This window comes from Delphinus delphis, chromosome 2, assembly GCF_949987515.2.
Source record: "Delphinus delphis chromosome 2, mDelDel1.2, whole genome shotgun sequence".
Classification (NCBI taxonomy): domain Eukaryota; kingdom Metazoa; phylum Chordata; class Mammalia; order Artiodactyla; family Delphinidae; genus Delphinus; species Delphinus delphis.
The window spans coordinates 66,581,814-66,601,273 of record NC_082684.1 but is presented as its reverse complement, the minus strand read 5'-3'; the positions used below and the strand labels follow the sequence as shown (position 1 = coordinate 66,601,273).

The 19,460-nt window shown below is 32.7% G+C and overlaps 1 protein-coding gene across 2 annotated transcripts in view; it reads left to right on the top strand.

Annotated features, from left to right (window-relative positions):
* ARHGAP5 (Rho GTPase activating protein 5) overlaps positions 1-17,948 on the top strand; it is a 75,019-nt gene extending 57,071 nt beyond the window's left edge. The window contains exons 4-7 of one of the 2 annotated variants that reach the window (XM_060004705.1): positions 3,956-4,033; positions 6,803-6,934; positions 8,960-9,065; positions 14,149-17,948. In XM_060004705.1, the coding sequence (XP_059860688.1) occupies positions 3,956-4,033; positions 6,803-6,934; positions 8,960-9,065; positions 14,149-14,476 (644 nt within the window). In that variant the 3' untranslated portion in view covers positions 14,477-17,948. The remainder of the gene's footprint in view (positions 1-3,955; positions 4,034-6,802; positions 6,935-8,959; positions 9,066-14,148) is intronic. The other variant, XM_060004704.1, reaches the window with a different exon arrangement.
* Positions 17,949-19,460: the final 1,512 nt, after the last annotated feature.

The following is a 19,460-nucleotide window of genomic DNA, read 5'->3' as shown; positions in this document are numbered from 1 at the left end:
CTTTATTTTGTTTCTTATGTGTTGGTGCTGTATCTAAGAATCCATTGCCAAACCCATTGACATGAAAATGTACTCCTGTGTTTTTTTCTAAGAGTTTTATGGTGTCAGTTCTTATATTTAGTAAGTATTTTCATCAGCAATTAGGACTAATTTTACTTAATTTTTTTATGCTTTGGATTCCTTTTATTTTTTTCTTGCCTAATCTAGCTAGAACTCCAGTACAGTGTTTATTAGAAGTAATGAAAGCAAACATCCTTGTTGATTCTCTGTTTTTCTACCTTTTTATTTTTGTATTCTACTTTTTATTTTGTTTATATCCATTTTACTTTTTATTATTTCCTTTGTCCTATATAGGTCTCTTTGAGTTTATCCTGTTTTCAGTCCATTGAGCTTCATGTATAGATTTGTAGGTTTCTTTTTCATATTTGGAAGTTTTCAGCCATTATTTTTTCAGATATTCTTCTTTCTCCTTTTCCCCTCTGGGAAAGTTTTTATGCTAGTGTTGGTATGCTTGATGGAGTCCCAGAAGTCTCTTTGGCTCTGTTCATTTTTCTTCATTCTTTCCTCTTTCTGCTCCCTAGACTGGATGATCTCAATTAACCAGTCTTTTAAGTTCATTGTTTCTTCTGCCTGCTAAAATCTGCTGTTAAACCTCTATAGTTTATTTTTCATTTTAGTTATTATACTTTACAGCTCCAGATTTTCTCTTTAGTTCTTTTAATAATTTCTTTGTATTTATTGATATTCTTCATTTGTTAAGTCATCATTCTCTTGGTTTTCTTTAGTTCTTTGTTCATGGTTTCCTGTAGCTTTTTGTACACCTTTAAAGATTGATTTAAAGTCTTTGTCTAGTAAGTGCAGTGACTGGGTTTCCTCATGGACAGTTTCTATTAATTTCTTTTTTTTCTACAATGGGCCATACTGGCTTCTTTCCATGCCTCTTAATTTTTTTGTTGAAAATAAGAGGTTTTGAATATTTTAACATAGTGAAACATAGGTAAGCCCTTGTGCTCTTTCTTCTGGGAGCCACCAGACAGGTCAAAATATGCAACTACAGTTCTTTGAGAATAAGATCTGTGTTGCTCCCTCTGGCACTTGAAACCTAAACCCAGAGTGCAGGCTGCCTTCCTTATGGTTGTTGCCCGTCTAGAGTGGCACCGGGAATGGTAGGTGGGCAGCTTAAATCTTCTTTCTTCAGCAAGCCTTCTAATGGTGGTTGTAATTTTTTTACTAGATTCCAGAGGTTCTGCAGAAGTTGATTCTGATACTTTTTGGCTGCTCATTAGTTGCTTTTATGGGGGAACCAAGCCCCAAAATTCCTTTCTCTATCTCTTTTGCTGATGTCACTTCCCATGGACATATTAATCTAACTTGTGGATTATCTACACACCTTACTTCTCCTTTACCATTTGTAATCTGTTTTATGACTTCAGTGAAACTCTTGTATCTGTTAGCAACTCAAAGAGAACTTAGACCATTTTAGAACTTCAGATATCAAGAGTTCTGTGTAGTGTAAGGATTAGTTACCTTTCTAATGAAGGAAAAAGAGGTGATGATATTTGGTTCAAACATATTTTAAATTTAGTTTTGGAATATTGGTATAGATTTTTAATACCTATATATTACTTGGAGGCCCAGGATAGATACTTTGGGTGATTTAAGTCAAAGTTAAACTTGTATAATTCACGTCTAGATAATTGAGTTGGCTTCCTCTTTTTTTTTTTTAAAGTCACTCATTTATTAGTGAATGGAAGGCAAGATTTTTTATCATGGATGATTAAGCACCTTATAATTTTCATTTAGCAAATAAATGCTTATCACTATGTCAGGGTTTCTCAACCTCAGCATTATTGACATTTTGGGTGTTTTTAATTCTTTATTAGGCAGACACTTCAGGATCTAATCTATGGGCACTGCTTTTGGTAATCATGTCGTTTTTAACACCTTTAGTTTGGGAGAGTTGCTCAGCTTCTTTTGTTTTTCTTGACTTTGAGACTATCAGACTTTAAGCCACTAGTTTTAGCTTCCGTTGATGATTATTTTTTAGTCTCTCATTTTTTGTATGTTTATTGGTTGGCATTTTACTGTACAAATGAACTTTTTATTTCTCCTTCAATTTGAGGTTACTGTTTCCTCATTATTAGATTCAAATTATGCATTTTTGTTAGAAATACCACCAAAGTAATGTTGTATCCTTCTAAGTGCATCATATCTGTTGGGATAGGATGTTATTTTGTCCCACTGTAGATGATAATAATTTTGGTTATTTGGTGGTGTCTGCCATGCTTCACTGAAGTTAAAACTTTGGATTTAATAACTTTGACACTTTTATCAGTGGATTTTTGCTACCTTTATGACCATGAATTTCTGAATATAAAAAATTAGAAATAACATATTGTCCCATACAAGCACCTTGACATTTGTCCAGGGATAAATTTGACAAATTCTGCGTTTCTGTTGATTCTTTTTTTCTCCTTGGGATCAGAACAATACAATGCCTTATCAAATGGAGTCTCTTTCAGAAGTGCTTTCAGAAACTTCCCATTGAACATAGAGATAGGTTTTCGGCTGATGACACAAATATTAGATCTTTTGTTATTGTCCCACAAATCCCTGAGGCTCATCATTTTTTTTAAGTCTAATTTCTTTAGATTGGGTAATTTCTACTGATTTGTCTTCAAGTTCATTTATTCATTATCATTACTCTGTCATCACTTTTCTATTATTGATCCCATTCAGTGAATTTGTTGTTTCTGTTACTGTATTTCTAGTTCTAAAATTTCCAGTTAGTTCCTCCTTATGTTTCTGTTTCTTTGCTAAAACTTTCTATTGGGAAGTTTGTTTCAAGTGTGTTTATAATTGTTCACTGAAGTGTTTTATGATGCTTCAAAATCCTTGTCAGATAATTCCACAACTGATATCTTTGTACTGGTGTCTGTTAATTGTTTTTTCTCATTCAGGTTGAGACTTTCTTGGTTCTTGGAATGATGAATGATTTTAGTTTTATTATTATTGTATTCTAGACATTTTGGATAGTATGCTGTGAAACTTTGGATCTTATTTAAATCTATTTTAGCAGGCCTCCTCTGACACTGCACCAGGCAGGGGAAGTGCAGCTGCCTCATTACTACAAAGTGGGGCTGGAAGATTGGACTCCCCTCCCCACTTGATCTCTACCAGCCTCTGTTGACTACCATGGTGAAGAGGGGAGGGTACCTCTTACCTCAAGGTGGTAGTAGAAGTTCAGACTTGCCATTCAGTCCTTGCTGACACTCTAGAGAGGGGAAGGGGCACCTTTGTTACTGCTGGCAGAGGTAGAATTCTAGTCTCCCTACTTGGTTCCACTGATGTGGATGAGGAGGAGTGGATTCCATGGTGTTTGGCTGTAGTAGGGCAGTAACAGTAAAAAATGTTTTTGCTTCCTAGTCTGCACCTTTCCCAATCCTTTCACTAGAGAGAACTGGCTTTTCTTGTTGGTTTTCTGAGTGGTGTTTTGTTTTTATTTTTATTTTTTTGCCTGTGCTCATTGGTACTTCTGGGTTGCAGGCTTCTCTGTTGCCTGGTCTAAGATACGTAAGAAGCAAAAGGAAAACCCAGGGAACTCACTGTGTTGTTGTTCTTCAGATTCTGTGGTTGCTATTCAAATTCACTTTCTCTCCACCTTTCAGAGTCTTTTGACGTTTTTAATATATTGCACTTAGGAATTTTAGCTGTGTTTAGTGGACTAGGAAGAAATGTATCTTATTTTACATGGAACTGGGTAGGCTAAATGGTTTAAAATTAAGGTAGTCCATTAAGAACTTACTTTAAATGAAATGCTCAAGAATATTTTATTCTTAAAAATATTTTACCACCATATTTTCTAAGTCACTAAGATGTACATAAGGTTAAGTAAATTCTTTGTTATAGCTATATATTCGTGTGTAAAAGTCTATTTATTTCTTTATTCTTTTAGGATTATGTACTGAAGGACTGTACCGTGTTAGTGGGAACAAAACTGATCAAGACAATATTCAGAAGCAGTTTGATCAAGGTAAGAAGATAATTATAGATATATTTATATATATATTTGATCAAGGTAAGATAATTATAGAAGATAAAATAAAATCATTGTTTTATTATTTCCCTCATTGAAATTTCATATGAAAACCTCCTAAGAATATGGATGTTTAGGGGAGAAAGTTTTGAAGTAGTATTGGAAGTATTTAATGGAACAGATACCACAGTCAACAAATGGGAGAGCTATAAATCCATTACCAGAATTAGAGAAGCAATAAATTGAGTTATGATGCATCATCATCTTTGTATATCACAGATTGCACCTATTTAAAGTTGTGATTTAAAAGGTTTTTTTTTTCCTTCATGATACTGGGCCAACTAACCATTAGGAAGTTTCAAAAAGCTGAATTTCCTACTCATATTAAAGGAAATCTGTATGAGATCAAAGGTTTAAATGCAAAAAATGAAAACTAAGTTCTAGGGAGAAAAACGAGTGAATATATTTATAATCTTGGAGTAGGGAGAGGCCTAAACTTGACGTGAAACCTAGAAAGCATGAACAAGATGATAAACTAGACTGCCTAAAAATGTAAAACTTCTGTATGAAATAGTGTATAAAGCAAACAGGATCAGGGGACAAACTGTAAACTTGGTGTGGCTGTGGAATTTCTTTGCTAGATTAAGCAATTCATATCAGAAGAAAGCAACCAACAAATATATGAAAATATGCTCAACCTCTGTCAGTTATAAAGAAATAAAAATTAAAACAAAAAGGTTGTATTTATTTTATTATGTGAGTGGAAAGGATTGTTGGTAGAGTGTAGGCAAGCAGGTATGTTGTATGCTGTTGGTTATGGGTGCTTCAGGTAGCTTTGTTGGAGAAATTCTATTTGTAAATACTTAAGTTACAAAAGTCTTTGTGTAAGCATACCAAGATATTTATTGCAGCATTGTTTGTATTTTGTTTTAAAGGTAGGGGGACCAATCCTGTTGATAAGTAGAATACTAGATAGCTGTATAAAATAATGAAGATTATATGTGTTGAAATGGTAAAATGTTGAGTGGTAAATGGTAAAGTTGAGTGGTGGGTGGGGTGTTTGTGTGTGTGCCTTGCTTTGAAAGACTGGTATTTCATTATTGCATGATATTTCAAATACCATACATTATTGCATGGTATTTCATTTAAAAAAAATTGTTAGAAGAACTGTTTAGACTTTAGCAAATTGGTACAATTTCACTTCAGGTAATGAAGGAAGAGTAGTCGTCAGTACCAGGGCCTTTTGAATTAGAGTTTCTGGTTTTGTTTTCTGGTTCTGCCACTTACTGTCTTTGTGGCCTAGGGAGGTTAACCTTTCTAAATCTCAACTTTTTCATATCTAGAATGGGAGTGATAAGAGTAACTGAGGAATAATGAGATAATGCATATAACGAGTTTTCTGTGCCAGGCACCATGTTAAATGTTCACTGGGTAGCTGTTATTACAAGGAATATAGCCTGCCTAAGGACCTAAGCTTTAGTACATAAAAGTTGTTATCATAACATCTTTATAATATTTTTAAATGAAATAAATCTGAATGTTCAGTAATAGAATATTATGTAAATTTTTATATCTGGGAGAATGTTTTGTAGCCATTAGAATTGTTTATGTAGGGCAGAATGTAAGGATTGGTGATTCTTGGTTAAGGATATATGTGAGTTCTTTGTATTTTTATTATTCTTGCAAATTTTCTGCAAGTTTGAAATTACAATGAAATGTTACCTGCCCCCTCAAAAAGTTTTTAAAAGTTGCTTGTGAAATTTTATTAACCTTGGATAATGCCTTAAAAATTAAATCCAATATAAAATCTATCTATATATATATATTTTTTTTTTTAATGAGCAGAAAAGGGCTGAAAGGAAACATGCTAAAGTATAAACAGTGATTATCTCTTGGTTATGGGAGTAATTTTTTATTATAAATATTCATTGTATTTATAATAAGGAAAATATTACTTTTTTAATAGCAAATTAACCTTATGATATACCTTTAATATGTTACATTCTTATTTTTTAAGTCAGAACTTCACTGATAAGTGTTTAAAGTGTTTTATATTAAAATTTTTTAAGTATAATTTCTCCACCAGGGAACTAGTAGATTTACACTGTAGATTACAATTTATATTGGCTTGCAGTATAATATTGTAGAAAAAACACACAAAAGTGGTCCTGCAATGTGAGAATAATAATGTATATTGAAACAATAAAATAGTGTTCACCTTTTACCCCTTTTATGTCCAGTTAAGCATACTCCATGAGGTATAGTGATTTTGTTTTTTCTTCCAGTTTTATTGAGATAACAATTGACATACAGTACTGTATAAGGTGTACAACATAATGATTTGACTTATATATATCATGAAATGATTACCACAGTAAGTTTAGTGAACATCCATCATCCATCAAAACTTGAATTTATATGCATGATTCCTATCTTTTGTCTTTCTGCTTCCTTATGGCCTCTTTTAAATAGCTTATGTGAACAGAATGTTTCAAAAGAAGAGAGATGTCTCATATACTGACAAGCCTAATAGCATTTTTTTATTGTCACAGAAAATGCTTCTTACTTGGTTTTCTCTTTCCTTATCTATAGTTTGTCAGGCAAAATTATATTAAAACAATGGGGGAGGGATGAATCAGCCTGTGAAGAAAGGTGGTCCATGAGAAGACTTAAATGTCTTTGGATCTACAAGTATCCCTTTAACTTACTTCTCCTGTAATAAATTTAAATTTATTATAGTTTTTAATTTTTATTTTTGTCTTATAGATCATAATATCAGTCTAGTATCAATGGAAGTAACAGTAAATGCTGTAGCTGGAGCTCTTAAAGCTTTCTTTGCAGATCTACCAGATCCTTTAATTCCGTATTCTCTTCATCCAGAGCTATTGGAAGCAGCAAGTAAGTAAAAGCCTCCTTTTTTTTTTTTGAGAGGGATGATGATAGTGGGGTTTGTACATTGATTGCTTTGTGTTAAAATCAGTCATGCACTAGAATATGTAGCTAATAAAAATTCAGCTTCTAGAACTGTTTATTAAAGCTCTTTCCCTTTAAATAAATAGTTTTATCTAGGCTCCCAGATGACTAGGTGCTCTTAGAAGTTAGATCATTATACTAGAAGTTTGAGATTTGTGTTTTTAATTCAAACTCAAAGGCATTGTAAGAAAAAGAAATTAAGTCTTGGGCTTCCCTGCTGGCGCAGCGGTTGAGAGTCCGCCTGCCGATGCAGGGGACACGGGTTCGTGCCCCGGTCCGGGAAGATCCCACATGCTGCGGAGCGGCTGGGCCCGTGAGCCATGGCTGCTGAGCCTGCGCGTCCAGAGCCTGTGCTCCGCAACGGGAGAGGCCACAACAGTGAGAGGCCCACCTACTGCAAAAAAAAAAAAAAAGAAAAAAAGAAATTAAGTCTTCAAATGAATGTATCTGTAATGTACTTTAGTAACATATTAACCTGTGTATGGTCTGTACACATGTGTATATAAATATTTTTTAAGTCAAAGAAATTAACTTTGGCCTCATGTCTTAATTCAGTTTTTGAAAAAGACAGACAGGAAAATGGGTACTCATTCAGTATTGATTCCTACTTGGCATCATCATTCATCCAGATGTTTCTATGAATCAAATACTCATTTGTTATCTGGAAAATGAGACCAAAGGTCTATTTGAGTATCAGGTAACCTAGTGCTTAATCCACATTGTGTTCTCAATGGCTAAATTTAATGTAGTTTCTAAATATTTCTCTTTAATATTTCCTTTTGATTACAAGTCTTCAAGCTCTGTAGCATGAGACTACTTATAATACTTATTGTTAAAGTTCTCAGTTAATTTTCTTTTCATTGAAATCCACTTCAGTATATTGTCATAAGATGCAGTTGCCTTATACATTCTCTCATACGAAAACTAGGAAAATAGTCCAATTGATAGCTTAGATTTTCTTACGTTTTGGCCATGAACAATAGCCTCAGAACTTCCCTACTTAGGAAATATTGAGGGCTGATTTAGAAGTAATATGTGGCAAATGAGAAATTTGTTAGTACTTAGTGTACTACCATGAGTTGGTTGGCAGACTGGCCTCCTCCAGAGGAATCCATTGTTATTTTAGAAGAATGAACTGAATGAGGAAGAGCAGAGCAGTAAGGCACTCTGTCCTCTCCCATTTACAGCAGAGCCACATTTCAGTTATCCTGTTTCATAATTTGTGTAAATTTGGAAAGTAACTGAGCTAAATGCTTGTACTGCTTGTGCTACTTGTGAAGAACAATATTTTATAAGCTAAGTGGATTATAAATAAGTATAATGCTTTAAATCAGGTGTTGGCAAACTGGCCTGTGGGCCAAATTTAGCGTGCCATCAGTTTTCAGAAGGCTTGCAAGCTAAGAATGTTTTTTTACATTTTTAAATGGTTGAAAAAATATTAAAAGAAAATTTTATGAAATACTAAAATTATATGAATTCAGATTTTTAAAGTTCTGTTGGATCACAGTCACTCTAGTTACATATTGTTTGTGGCCGCTTTTGTACCACTGCAGAGTTGAGTAGTTTCACCCACAAAGCCTAAAATACTTACTATCTGTAGCATGAATATTAAGAGCCTAACAGATTTGTAAGTAATTAGTTAATTCTAAATCAGTATCTAGTTATATAAGTTGCTTAGAGAAATTACTAATATACCATTTCCTATTTTGCCACCCCCAGGTTACTTTGATCTTCAGTTATTAGCTTTACTTGTGAAAAGGCTATTGTAAATAGATGGTAGTCTGTTTATTAGCAGGCTCTTTACAACATTTTCTTTGTTTTTGTTTCCCTCTCCTGATATGCTTTATATACATTCTTGATTGTCTCATACAATAAGCATAGCAGGAAGCTTTATCAATATTTTTTAATGTTTGTGTTTCACACAAATTCCTCGCTACTTTAATTTTACAGAAATCCCGGATAAAACAGAACGTCTTCATGCACTGAAAGAAATTGTTAAGAAATTTCATCCTGTTAACTATGATGTATTCAGATATGTAATAACACATCTAAACAGGTATTTTTATTTTTCGTTTTTGCAAATGCACTACGGATTTCAAACACGTAACTTTATAAATTGGGTGATCATAGAATAGAGAAAGAGAGACTAATTTAAACATGCAGTTCAATTTTGGTTCTCTAAATTAGTTTTTCTGTATTTTTAAAATAGATTTTTCATCAACTTGTTTAAAGAAAGGTATATGACCCTTTTAGTATCTAACATGATTATATAAATAATAAGTGTGGTGAGTACTTTTTTTTTGTCACTGCTGTTCTTTAACAATTCTCTTCTATAGAATCTTAGAATTTTAGTTATGAAATGACACTTAGATAATTAACCAGATCAACCTATTTGAAGTTGGAAAGGTTGAGGTTTAAAGAGAGAAATCATATGCTCAAGTGACACATCTTATAACTAGAATCCAAGTTTTATTAAGTGGTTTAATTGCCTCTTCTTTTGTACTGTGTCTCTTTTGTGTATCTTGCTTGTTTTGTTTGGATATTCTTCATAGTGAAATTTTATTAGAAACTTGAATTCATATTACTATCCACCTTGACTGTGACTGAAATGCAGGACATTAATCCTATATCAAAAGCCTTAAATATGTTAAGCTTCAAGTTTATACTTTTTTCTATAAAGATACTCTTCCCAACACCATTTCTTAAATGAAAGGCAATATTAATATTGTATAATAGCGTAAAGCTCAAGACTGTGGAATTAAATAGGCTTGGCTTTGAAACATTTTTAGTTCTGTGGCTTTGGACAAATACTTCACCCTGCCTAAGTCTTGATTTTTCTCAACTATAAGAATGAGAAGAAGAATAGCTCACAAAGTTGTTATTGAGACTGAATAGAATTATTAGTATTTGTACTACATTTTTCAAAAGTCTACTCTTCACAGTATTTTCTACTAACATTTTAACGAACTGAGGTTTGGTTTTTTTTAACTAATAATGTCAGTGTCCAAAACAAATACATTTCAGTCTATACCTCTTAAAAGAGAGTATTAAGCAGTGTTTAAAGTTTTTTTGTTGTTATCAATGTAGCATAAAATTATATTAGCACTTCTAGTAACTCTTCTCTGGGGTCTCCGTCTGTGAGAAAATACCAACACACATAGTATTGCAGTATAATTAGTGGAATTTCCTCTTTTGAAAATTACCATGCAACGTGGTTCATGATTTAACAGATGTGTACAGGGCACTACAGGAGACCTTACCCAATATGGAATGTAGGGATGGTATATGAACATATTATTGTATTGCCTGATTAAAGTGCTGAAACAAGAATTGGACTTTATTAAAAACAATAGGGAAAAGAGACAAAGGGAAGAGCATATGCAAAGAATCACAGTGCTAGCCCACCATCAATGTTATATTAAGACACTTAACTGTGTTTGACTCCAGTGATACAACAGTTAATGACAGGCATATTTGGCATGTTGAGGAACAGCAAAAAGGCCTGTGTGGTTTGAGCAGAGTGAAGGATAGGGCAGTACTACCCAGAGTTTAGCCTATTGATTAGTTTTAGTCCTCAAAATATTTTACTGACAAGGAGGTTGCTTTCATGTCTATCACTAAGTGCACTGTTGAGTTCAGCTGACATTTATGGGGGGTGGGGTGGGGAGCAAGACTTTGTCAATGAAAAAAGCATTGCATGATTGTTACTCTGAATGGTATGGGGAGCCACTAGAGAGTAGAACAGAGAAATAGTATCATCAGACTTAAATTTTAGAACAAACACTCAACTATTGATTATAATGGATGTACTCTTTGTGACAGGTACTCTTGTAAACCCTATACAGACATAGCAGTAAATAAAATAATCACATTTCATGGAACTTTACATTCCAGTATAGGAAATAAATGATAAATATATATTGGGTGATTGACAGATTGCAAAAATTAATCCATGGAGCTGTTCTTTGGATGTATTTTCTCTCACCTTCCATATTCAGTGAGTTATTGTGTCAAATTAGTTTTTTCTCCTGATTAGTTTTCCTTTTCATTCCTCTGCCACTGCTTTAGTTTAAATTTTATCATTTCTCATTTAGGAAACTCTAGTTTGTCATTGAGCTCTCTCTCTGCCTATTTTTCTTCTTGATTCTCCCTTGATCCTGATGCCAGAATGATCTTTCTAAAAGTTCTTTGTGTAAAGATCACTTACATCCTAAAGGAAAAAAATCTGAATTGTTTATCATTAAGTGGCCTAGTTCTAACTTACTCTGTTAAATCTCCTTTCCTTTTCCACCGTGCAACACCAAGTGCCACTGTATTAAACTAATAGGACTTAACCGAAAGTATCAATTTGTGCCTGGTCCCTTATCACATCTTAACATGACTGCCTCAGTCTTTCTCAAAATTCAGTCCTCAAAGCAGCAGCATCAGCATCACCTGGGAACTTGTTAGGAATGCAAATTATCAGGCCCCACCCCAGACATACTTATCAATCTGTTTTAACAGGCCCTCCAGGAAGTTCTGATACACACTGAGAATCTGTTTGTTTGCTTTTTTATCGAAGTATGGTTGATTTACAATGTCATGTTAGTTTTCAGGTGTACAGCAAAGTGATTCAGTTATATATATTCTTTTTTTAGATTCTTTTCCATTATAGGTTATTAAAAGCTATTGAATATAGTTCCTGTGCTATACAGTATTGCTTATCTATTTTATATATAGTAGTGTTTATCTGTTAATCCCAAACTCCTCATTTATCCCCCACACACCCTTTCACTTTTGGTAACCATAGGTTTGTTTTTTGTGTCTGTGAGAATCTGTTTCTGTTTTGTAAATAAGTTAATTTGTATCATTTTTTTTTTTTAGATTCCACATATAAGTGATATCATATGGTATTTATCTTTCTCTTTCTGCCTTACTTTGCTTAACATGATAATCTCTAGGTCCATCCATGTAGCTGCAAATGGCATTATTTCATTCTTTTTTGTGGCTGAGCAATATACCATTGTGTGTGTGTGTGTGTATATCTATCTATCTATCTATCTCTATATATATATATACATACATACACACCATATCTTCCATGTCTTAGCTATTGTAAGTAGTGCTGCTGTGAACATTGGGGTACATGTATCATTTCAAATTAGAGCTTTCATCTTTTCTGGATATATGCCCAGGAGTGGGATTGCTGGATCATATGGCAACTCTATTTTTAGTTTTTTAAGAAACCACCATACTGTTCTCCATAGTGGCTGCACCAATTTACATTCCCAACAACAGTGTAGGAGGGTTCCCTTTTCTCCATAGCCTCTACAGCATTTATTATTTGTAGACTTTTTGATGGTGGCCGTTCTGAGCAGTTTGTGATGGTATCTCGTTATAGTTTTGATTTGCATTTCTCTAATAACTAGTGATGTTGAATATCTTTTCATGTGCTTCTTGGCCATCTGTATGTCTTCTTTGGAGAAATGTCTATGTAGGTCTTCTGCCCAGTTTTTGATTAGGTTGTTTGTTTTTTGATACTGAGCTGTTTGTGTATTCGGAAATTAACCCCTTGTCAGTCACATCCTTTGCAAATATTTTCTCTCCGTAGGTTGTCTTTTCATTTTGTTTATGGTTTCCTTTGCTATGCAAAAGCTTATAAGTTTGATTTGGTCCCAGTTGTTTATTTTTGCTTTTATTTCTGTTGCCTTAGGAGACTGACCTGAGAACACATTGCTACGATTTATGTCAGAGAATGTTTTCCCTATGTTTGTTAGGGGTTTTATGGTGTCATGTCTTATATTTAAATTTTTAAGCCATTTCGAATTTATTTTTGTATACGATGTGAGAGAGTGTTCTAACTTCATTGATTTACATACTGCTGTCCAACTTTTCCAACATCATTTGCTGAAGAGACTGTCTTTTCTCCATTGTATATTCTTGCCTCCTTTGTCAAAGATTAATTGACCATAGGTGTGTGGGTTTGTTTCTGGGCTCTCTCTTGTGTTCCAGTGATCCATATGTCTGATTTTGTGCCAGTACCACTCTGTTTTGATTACTATAGCTTTGTAGTATCTGAGAACCACTGTTTTGACTAAATTACTCTTTCTTCCTACTGTTTTACTAACACCCATCACCCTTGGCTCAACTCAAACATTACCTCTTCAAGGACCCTGACCACCCTCATCTAACTGATTTGCTACCTTTCCTTTGTACTTTTTGACTCAACAATTAGATTTGATGCCCATATTCATGTCTTTCAAATCTATGGGTATTTTCAGAACCTATACTTGACTACCACATAGACACACCTGACTGGGCCCCTCTATACACTATATTTTAACAGAGGTTGACTTTATTCTGAATATTCTAATTTAGTTTCTTAACAAATAGTAATAACTTTTACCACAGAACACATGTTTTTAGAGCACTTATTTTGCCTCAGATGAGCAACTCCTGTGTTTGGGGGTGTGGGTCCTTTGGTTTATTTAGATTTTTAATTTTTTGATATACAAATTCAAATAAAAAATTTTCCTGCTACCTTGCATATTGGGCTGTTTCTTCATGTGTGAATGAGAGGATTGGATAAAATACCTAAACTTTCCTCCCAATTTAATAATTTTGAGTTAAAATTCAAGATTTGCTTCTTATGTTTCTTGTTTATTACAGACAATGGTAGCAGTGCTTGCTCACATATTTAAAAGACTGGATGCAAAATAGTTAACATATGGTCGTTTGTAAATTATTTATTGTCAGATCAAAAGAATTTTAAGGTAGAATTTGCTCTGTGAACTGTTGTCATTGAAATTAAATTTGTAACGATGTACAAGGTAGTTAATGATTAAAAAGATTGTTTTTTGGAATACTAGAAACTTGAGTTTTTTGAAAGTTGAAAAGTCTCCCGGTTGGAGGATATGATAGTTTTTCCAAAGTAAAAACCATCTTTGGTTCTCATAAGGAATGGATTTTACTGCTTTTTTCTGTTATTAGAATGTAGTTGAACATGGAATGCACAAGCAGGAAAATGTTTTAAATTTGAAGTTAAGATTTTTAAAAAAGGTAAAACCAAATCATCTGAAATAATTATCCAGCTCTCAGATTCTTTAATTGAAATGAGTTTTGACTGGTTTCTAATTTTTTTTTTCCTATCATAATTTCAGGGTCAGTCAGCATAATAAAGTCAACCTAATGACAGCAGACAACTTATCCATCTGTTTTTGGCCAACTTTGATGAGACCTGATTTTGAAAATCGAGAGTTTCTGTCTACCACCAAGATCCATCAATCTGTTGTTGAAACATTCATTCAACAGTGTCAGTTTTTCTTTTACAATGGAGAAATTGTGGAAACTGCGAACACTGTGGCTCCTCCACCACCTTCAAACCCAGGACAGTTGGTGGAACCAATGGTACCGCTTCAGTTACCACCACCATTGCAACCTCAGCTGATACAACCACAGTTACAGACGGATCCTCTTGGTATTATATAAGTAGGAAGTGATTGCAGACAGCCTGAAATTGGACAAAAGCAAATCTAGGCATGCATGTTTCAGGGTTCAGTAGTATACTTCATGTTTCTTACAGATAATTCACATTCAAAATAATGAAACATTTTCTCTTTGAACTATGTGGTATTCCTTATTCATTTACATTACAAATCTAAGACCATGTGATAAGCATGACTGGAGAGGTTTAATTTTTATAAACAAAAATAGCTATAAAATACAAAGCTGCTGTTGCATGCAACCTTATTGCAATCAGTATATCATTCCTGTGGCATTTTCTGTCACATTATATTGTGAATAAAATTTTTCTATAGAAATTAAATGATTTAAAAACTCACGTATATGGAACATTTAATGCTTTCCAGCCTGCTTTATGGCTGGTTTTGTTATTTGATGTGCTAATTTGAGCAACTTAATTTACTTTTATCAGTCTGTATAGATAACTAAAAGCCCAGTTAAGTATTTTATAATTTCAGGCTACTTATGCCATGCTTGGGATGTTGTTTGAAAGAAAGAAAAGTACACTTAACATATTTCTGCACCTTCATCTTCTAAGTAAACCTGTGGATGATCTGATGGGGGTAAATGGATATATTTCTTGTACACACATACCAAGGACATGCTTGTGGCTAAAGTGAGTTGATAATGTTGTGCAAAGGATAGTTGTCACCAACTCATTTCTTTATAGTCCATGATGAAACAAACATCTTGTATACTGTTAATTCTGTAAACAGATGCATGTTCAAAAGATCTATTATGGTCTTGTAATCTTAATCTAATATATTTTAGATATTTTAATTTTTTCCCTCTTGGGAAATACATTTAGTATAGTGTAGAAAATACTTCATGACATTTTCATATAAGGTTATATAACTTTTCATACATAAACATGAAATTTGTTGTAGAAAATTCTTTAAACCAAACATTTTAATCTAGGACTTCAATTTAAATCTGTCCCTTGAATCTATTTTTATGTGGCCCTTAAAAACATATCCAAAAATCCATTGCTAATATAGCAATAAAAATACTTTGGGTACTGACAGCCTCTTTGGAGTATGTATATATAAAGTTGCATACTTGTATTCATATTCTTTTCTGTGATATGTTGTACTAAAATCCAAAGTGGCTTTTGCACCATTTTTTAAACCAATTTGTTCCTTTGATGTTGGTACCAGATTTGCTGTAAATGACTGCTGCTTTGGAGGTTAAACATTTCTTTAGTGAAGTTACAACCAGAACACGAAATTATGGATAAAATTTTCAGAATAAGTGGCATAGGTAAATTTTGTTAGGCTTTATTCAAAATTTGTTCATTATCAAACCATGCCGGTTTTTTTCCCAGAAAGGGAAAAAATGGTTTTTTTGTTGCTAGGTTATATTTTGTGTAGTAAAGAAAAAATTCTTTGGTCCACATTGTAATCTTCATACTGCAATTTTAAGGTTGTCTTATGTGTACTGTAGTAAATAGATGATTTTGAGATTTGAGGCTCCTAAGAGTTTGATTTACTCCATTTTTTCCTAAAATAAATATTGTCTTTCCCAACTGTTATGTCCTAGGTATTGTACTTCTAATTTTAACTTCAGAATCAAGATGTTGACATGAACCAGGCTGCTGTTGAAGTACATGTATATTATAAATTATCTTATTTGTGTTATACTCTTACATGTTATTATCTTTTCTAAGAAAACAAAGTCCCTATTATTCCTATTGCAAAGCACACAGGAATTAAGAAAGTACAGTAATTTTTAAAAAGAAAAATCTGGTAAATGTAGTATTCTTAACTTGTTCTATATTACTTATACCTATTGTCTATATAGCTTTAATTTATAGCTGTCAGTTTAACATCGGCATGTCTGGCAAAGAAAATTAAACTTTAAGAGTTTTATAAACTGTTTCTAGGTTGCTAAAGAATTTATTTTTCTACTATATATGGTATAGACAAAGCTCAAAACTATGTACAGGAAAAAAGCCTGACTATTTCTTTTGGAAGTAGGCTGAAAAGAGAATTTTCAGAACTGTTCATGTCTTCAGTTCATTTGGTCATAACTTTGCTATTGTAATATGTGAATCCCAGTTTATTTAAGCTATTCTCTTTTATACTGTGTTAATTTAACTTTCATGTGCATTTAGTACAACTTTTGTTATTGAAACTAGCATTTACCATTTTCCACATTTACTACCTTACACCTTCCCAAAAATTTATCTCCACTTTTCTATGCATTCTATAATTGATTTGAAAAGCTTCATAGTGGGTCATTTAAAATTCTACTTTTGGTTCACTTAACAGATAGGTTACAGTTAATTGAAAATTAAAATACGGTTTAAAGCTCAGTCTGTTACACTGAATTGATTGCGTTTGTTTTTGCCAAGGGTTTAGATATGTTTTTAAATATTAGAAAAATAATGCTAAAAACAATAATATGATTAAACTTTTTTCTGGTAAGTTACTGGAAGGTTTCACTGTTTAGGGAACTATCATATATGAAACTTCTTAAAGGATGAAAAGAATATTAGGTAGTCTCGTAATTATGCGTAAACATTAAGGCATTATATTTTACAGTTTTAAATAAAATTCCATCTACACACATGTTGCCATCGTTTCATTTAAGCTTCAGTGCTTGTAATTATTACAGTATTGTACTTAACAGTATCTAGATTAGCAGTATAAAGAAGCATAGTGGAATTCTCAAATTTTCAGTAGATTTATGGGAAGTCAAATTCTATTCAACAAACACTTATTAGGATATACAATTAATTTTAGAACAAAATTCCAGGCACAACATATTTTCATTTGAAATGGTATTTGTTAGTAGTGCTTATTTTTTCCAACATTTACAATGTAAATAATGTAGGTAGCAGCAATCTAACTTAGCCAAAAAGCAGCTTTTATTTTCCATACTGTATGTAAATAATGTAGACTTTTTTTTTTGAGGTACTGCAATTTAATTTCTAATATCTCTTAGATAGGAACAAAAAGGAACAATTGGAATAAGGACTTAGGCCTTAGCTTCCATGTGATTTTTAGTTTTTTATACAGTAATAATTGTGATGCTATTTGTCAACTGGATATAAATATATATATATAATTTTAAAAAGTCAAAAGTGCTTTGTTTCTTCGTTTATAATTAATGTAATTTTGTGCTTCACCAACAGGATGCTGCAGTAAATTAAATATCAGTGAAGCTTCTTCTGTATGAAGAATGCTGTGAATAAAACATTAAGAAGCTGTGTAATTTTAAGTTATAGTTGCCTCTAATTTTACCATTTTATTGGTAAAAATCAACTAATATTTTTTCATAAAATAGGAAAATGTTTTTAAAATTGTGATGAAAATTTTATTAGGGAAGTGTATTATTGACCTTTTACTGTACCCATGAGAGGAGATCTAAAATTTATTCTGGATGTATACATACAGATGAAAATTAATTTTTAAATGTTTAGGAAAACAGGATTGCACAGATTTCTAAGACTCAAATGTTACCTGGAATTTCGAGCTGTGGCTAGACATATTTTGAGCCACTGAAAATTTTTTGAAGGCTATTCTAGTTTATAACAGAGGTGCTAACATTGAACAACAATATTTTTATTTTCTTCATGGTTTATGAATATTAAGTCAAACTTCTATAGGTATATGTTGTCAGATTCTATGGATCTGGTGAGGTCAGTTTGACCTGAATCATTTTATTTGTTTATCTTGAGTTTAATCCTTTTAATTAAGTTCCTTAATTCTTAGGCTGAACAATTTCTGATTTGTTTCAGAACTTTATGGGACACTTAAAATTTTTTATTGTGTCTGAACTGTTAAAGTTCTTAGCATTTTCAATTTATCAAATGTCTGAAAATAAAATTTTCTAAGGTTTAATAAGGGAAGGAACTACTCTTCAAAATTGATTTGTTATGGTAGGATCTGTGTGTAGTTGAGAAGACTGTACAAGCATTAATGACATCTCATATCCAATATCCAGTCGTTAGATGTGATCCAAGTACCATGATCTTTTTAAAGCAGTTAAAAATCTACTAACTAAGGAACTTTGGGAATATCCACTATTCAGTTGGTCCTCATCATCATCCTATAAGCATGAGGCCATTTTTTTTTTCCCTTACAATATTAGTTTTAACTCTTGGGGTGTGTTTGGGGGGTGGCGCTGGGTGGGAAGGATCCACAGTTCTCACATTGTTTAAGTCTTAAAATGTTCAATATTAGTCTGTAGAAATTTTGCAGGCAGTAGGAATGATTTTGAAAAGCTAATCAATGGTAGTCAAAGGTAGGATTTCAGTTATAACTAAGTTTAATGTATAAAATTATAAACCTTGAAATTAATGCAGTGCTGGCAGTTCTGGTTTAGTTATTTTTTACTCATCATTAGAAGAGTGCCAAGACCTGCAATATACGCACTTCTGCTGTAAGTAGTTGTCAAGGAATTTGTACTTTAGAAACGACCTAATACTTGTTTATTCCCACAGTATAGTTTTTCTATTCAGCTTTATTTGCCTCATAAAATTTATTCATAAATTTATTATGAACTATTTAATAATGGCTTTCTTGTTCTAATAGTTTATCTGATACTTAGTTAAGATTCCCTTAGTGTTAAAACCTATTTTTTCAAATTTCTGTTTTGTGTTAAATCTTATTCCAGCACAAGTGATGTTGGATTAGCAATTGATGTATTTACTAATTGCTTTACTAATTCATCAAACTTAGTTTTAGTTATGTATCTGTACTCACCAGATCATTTTCTTTTTTTTCTGTTATCTATTTTATACATAGTATCAATAATGTATATATTATTTATATACACACACACACACACACACACAGATCATTTTCTTATGACCTTGAACTAAATGTTCTGTCCTAACTATTTAGTATTTTTTAGGTCCTTACCAGTTTTTTTTTTTTTTTTTTTTTTTGCGGTATGCGGGCCTTTCACTGTTGTGGCCTCTCAGGCCACAGGCTCCGGAAGCGCA